The 2,732-nt window shown below is 45.9% G+C and overlaps 2 protein-coding genes across 2 annotated transcripts; both read left to right on the top strand.

The window, feature by feature from the left end:
- Positions 1–195: 195 nt before the first annotated feature.
- Positions 196–672, top strand: TM35_000321480 (uncharacterized protein; the record flags this gene model as incomplete). Its single annotated transcript, XM_029028775.1, has 1 exon — positions 196–672. The coding sequence occupies one exon, from the start codon at positions 196–198 to the stop codon at positions 670–672; it is 477 nt and encodes a 158-aa protein (XP_028879899.1).
- An 816-nt stretch (positions 673–1,488) lies between these two features.
- TM35_000321470 (uncharacterized protein) lies at positions 1,489–1,863 on the top strand (the record flags this gene model as incomplete). The annotated part of the gene is made up of 1 exon (XM_029028774.1): positions 1,489–1,863. The coding sequence occupies one exon, from the start codon at positions 1,489–1,491 to the stop codon at positions 1,861–1,863; it is 375 nt and encodes a 124-aa protein (XP_028879898.1).
- Between the last annotated feature and the right edge of the window lie 869 nt (positions 1,864–2,732).

Below are 2,732 nucleotides of genomic sequence, written 5' to 3'. Positions count from 1 at the left end.
AAAAAAAAAAAAAATACCTTTTCTTCTGACTTTTGGTTGCTTTTGCAGCAAATTGTCAAACAATTTCACCCTAGTAACTGCGAAAACAAAAGAAAAAAGTAGAGCTTAACGAATATATACAATACATTCCATACGTATATATATTGTTTGCGTGAAAAAAAAAAAGAAAAAAATAACGGAAAAAGGACTCCGAAAATGCCTTCTTTTCGTTTATGTCTTTCTGCAGAAACTGAAGGCGTTGTCCGCATCCGGCCGACTAAACCACGTAATTGGGGACTGAAAGTGCAATGCGAAGCCTGTCGGGAAACGAGTCCACATTTCATTTACGTGGATGAGTCGGAAGAACACGAGAGTGGCGGCGGTGGTACAAGGAATGCCGTTTTTAAATGTTCTTTTTGTAAGGCAGTGATTACTGCTTCAATCGATCCTGAAAGCTACGGCGCTTTTGAACCTGATGGCGCTGGTGATGGAGGGGTTTTAACGATTGAGGTGCGTGGTGCGACCCCGGAAGAATTGGAGATGGACGATAAATGGGAGGTGGAAGCAGAGGGGACAACTTTTCGAGATGTAAATCTTGCAGAGGATTGGATGGAGTATGATGAGTCGGCAGGTGTCGCCGTGAGTGTGACGGGGGCCAACGTTACTTTTCATCGAGCGAAGAAGACAAAATAGGGGAGGGAAAAACTGATGTGGAGTTTCTTTTTTTCTTGTTTTTTTTTTTCTTTTTCCTTTTCTTGGCGTTGCTATTTTTTTTTTTTGACATCCTTCGCTGTGTTCTTTTTTTTTTTTTCCTTTTTTTTTGTGTTTTCTTTGTTTTTCCCCTCCCCTTTTCTGTTTGTTTTGCCCGTGGGAAAAAACTCAGGGAGTTCGGAGGGGGGGAGGCAGGGAAAAGAAAAAAAAAAAAGAGAGAGAAATCTTTGCCACACGACGGGCGCGCCGTTGTTCACATTTTATTTTGTATTTTTTTTTTTTTTCTTTTCTTTCTGTGTTTTGTGTTCGCTGTTTCGCGCCGATTTTTCCCGGGACGTTTTGGTGGCTAAAAAAGGTGGTTTTTCCTCGTAATTTTTTTTTTTTTTTTTTTTTTTTTTCCGGCGTTCCCCCCCCGGGAGGGAAAGAAGGAAGGAAGGAAGGGGCCTGGCGACCCAAACCGGGGGTGGGGGCGGCGCCGGTTTGTCATTGTTTTTCGCCTCTCCCCGGTTCCGCCCCTCGTTTCCCCGACCGGGGGCCCGCGCGGGATTTTCGGGGCGTGGGGGCCGGGCCCGCCGGGAAAACAACGGAGGAACGGGAACCACGGCTCGCCTCCTTCAAGTTTTCCCCGGGAAAAGAAAGGGGGGCGACCCTTCCCGGAGGGGGGGAAAGAAAACAAACAAAACCGCCCCGCTTCCTCGACCCGGCGGGGAATGGCGTCCCCCGCGAAAAAATTAAAAAAAAACAAGGACCGTTTTGATTGGGGGGAGGTGGGGGTGGGGCGTTGGATCCTTTCGGGAAATGGGCGCCCCCTCTTCCCCCTTTTCGGGAACCGCCCCGGCGGCCCCTGTGTTCCCAAAGGAATGGGGCCCTTTGGAAGCCATCCTGTTTTTCTGCTGGCTTGCGGGAAGGGCGGTCCAGCCCCGCCGCCTTTTTTGCGGGCCGGCCCCTTCCTGGGGTTTTTGCATTTGGGAAAATGGTTTTTTTTTTCCCTTTCTTGAATTCTGGCGCCCGGCGGTTTCTGAAAAAGACCCGCCCGACCCAACCCTTTCCGCCCCCGAGCGGGAAACGGGTCAAAAGGGACTTCTCGGCGCCCCCATTCCGTCAGTTCCCAGGGCGTTTCGGGTGGCATGGCTCCCAGGGAAATCGTGGTTTTTTTTTTTTCTTTTGTCCTAGAAGGGGTTCCGATTTGTTGGAGGTCAAGGAAAAGAAAAAAAACAAAAAAACAAGGGTTTCCTTCTTGTTCTCCCGTTCCTTGTTCCTTGTAAAAACAAAAAAACAAGGGTTTTCTTCTTGTTCTCCCGTTCCTCGTTCCTTGTAAAAACAAAAAAACAAGGGTTTTCTTCTTGTTCTCCCGTTCCTCGTTCCTTGTAAAAACAATGCCGGGGCGATTCCGGGGGCGAAAGTCCCCCCCAAAATAGAAAAAAAAAAAGAGACGGGGACCGAGGAAAAAAAAAAAAAAAACGAGAAAGTTTCTCTCCAAAAAAATGGTTCCCTCCATCTTTCCCTCCGCCTCCCCGCCTCCGCTTGCATTCCCTAGGGCGGGTTTCGGGGTTCCTCCTTTCTCTTCTCGTGGTCCGGTGGTGGTTGGGGTCCGGGGTGTTGCTGCGTGGTCCGTTTCTTTTGCTCATATTATTTCTTTTCGCTGGGGCACGGAAAGGGAGAAAAAAAAACAACAACAACAAAGGTAAAGAAAATAAATTCAATAGACATAAAGCGTGCGAATAATTACCAATAATGCCAGAGAGAACAAGAACAAGAAAAAAAACAAGAAGCATTGTTTTTCTTTTTTCTTTTCTAGTAATATGGAGTATTCTTTTTTTTTAAAAAAAAGACCTTGTATGTCCTTCGTTCGAGAGGGTGGCTTGTTTGTGTCACTTCTGTTCATTATTGTTATTATTTTTTTTTTTTGCTTTTTGCTTTCTTTCAACTCTGCAGAAATATAAATGGGACCCGTCCATTTTCCAGGATAAAGCAATAAAAGAAAAAAGAAAACTACTAGAAATGAAATCGCGCATTTGGTTTTTTTTTTTTTTTTTTTTTTT

The sequence above is a fragment of the Trypanosoma theileri genome (assembly GCF_002087225.1).
Source record: "Trypanosoma theileri isolate Edinburgh chromosome Unknown TM35_Tth_32_V1, whole genome shotgun sequence".
Lineage (NCBI taxonomy): Eukaryota > Euglenozoa > Kinetoplastea > Trypanosomatida > Trypanosomatidae > Trypanosoma > Trypanosoma theileri.
This window is presented reverse-complemented; position numbering and strand designations above follow the sequence as displayed.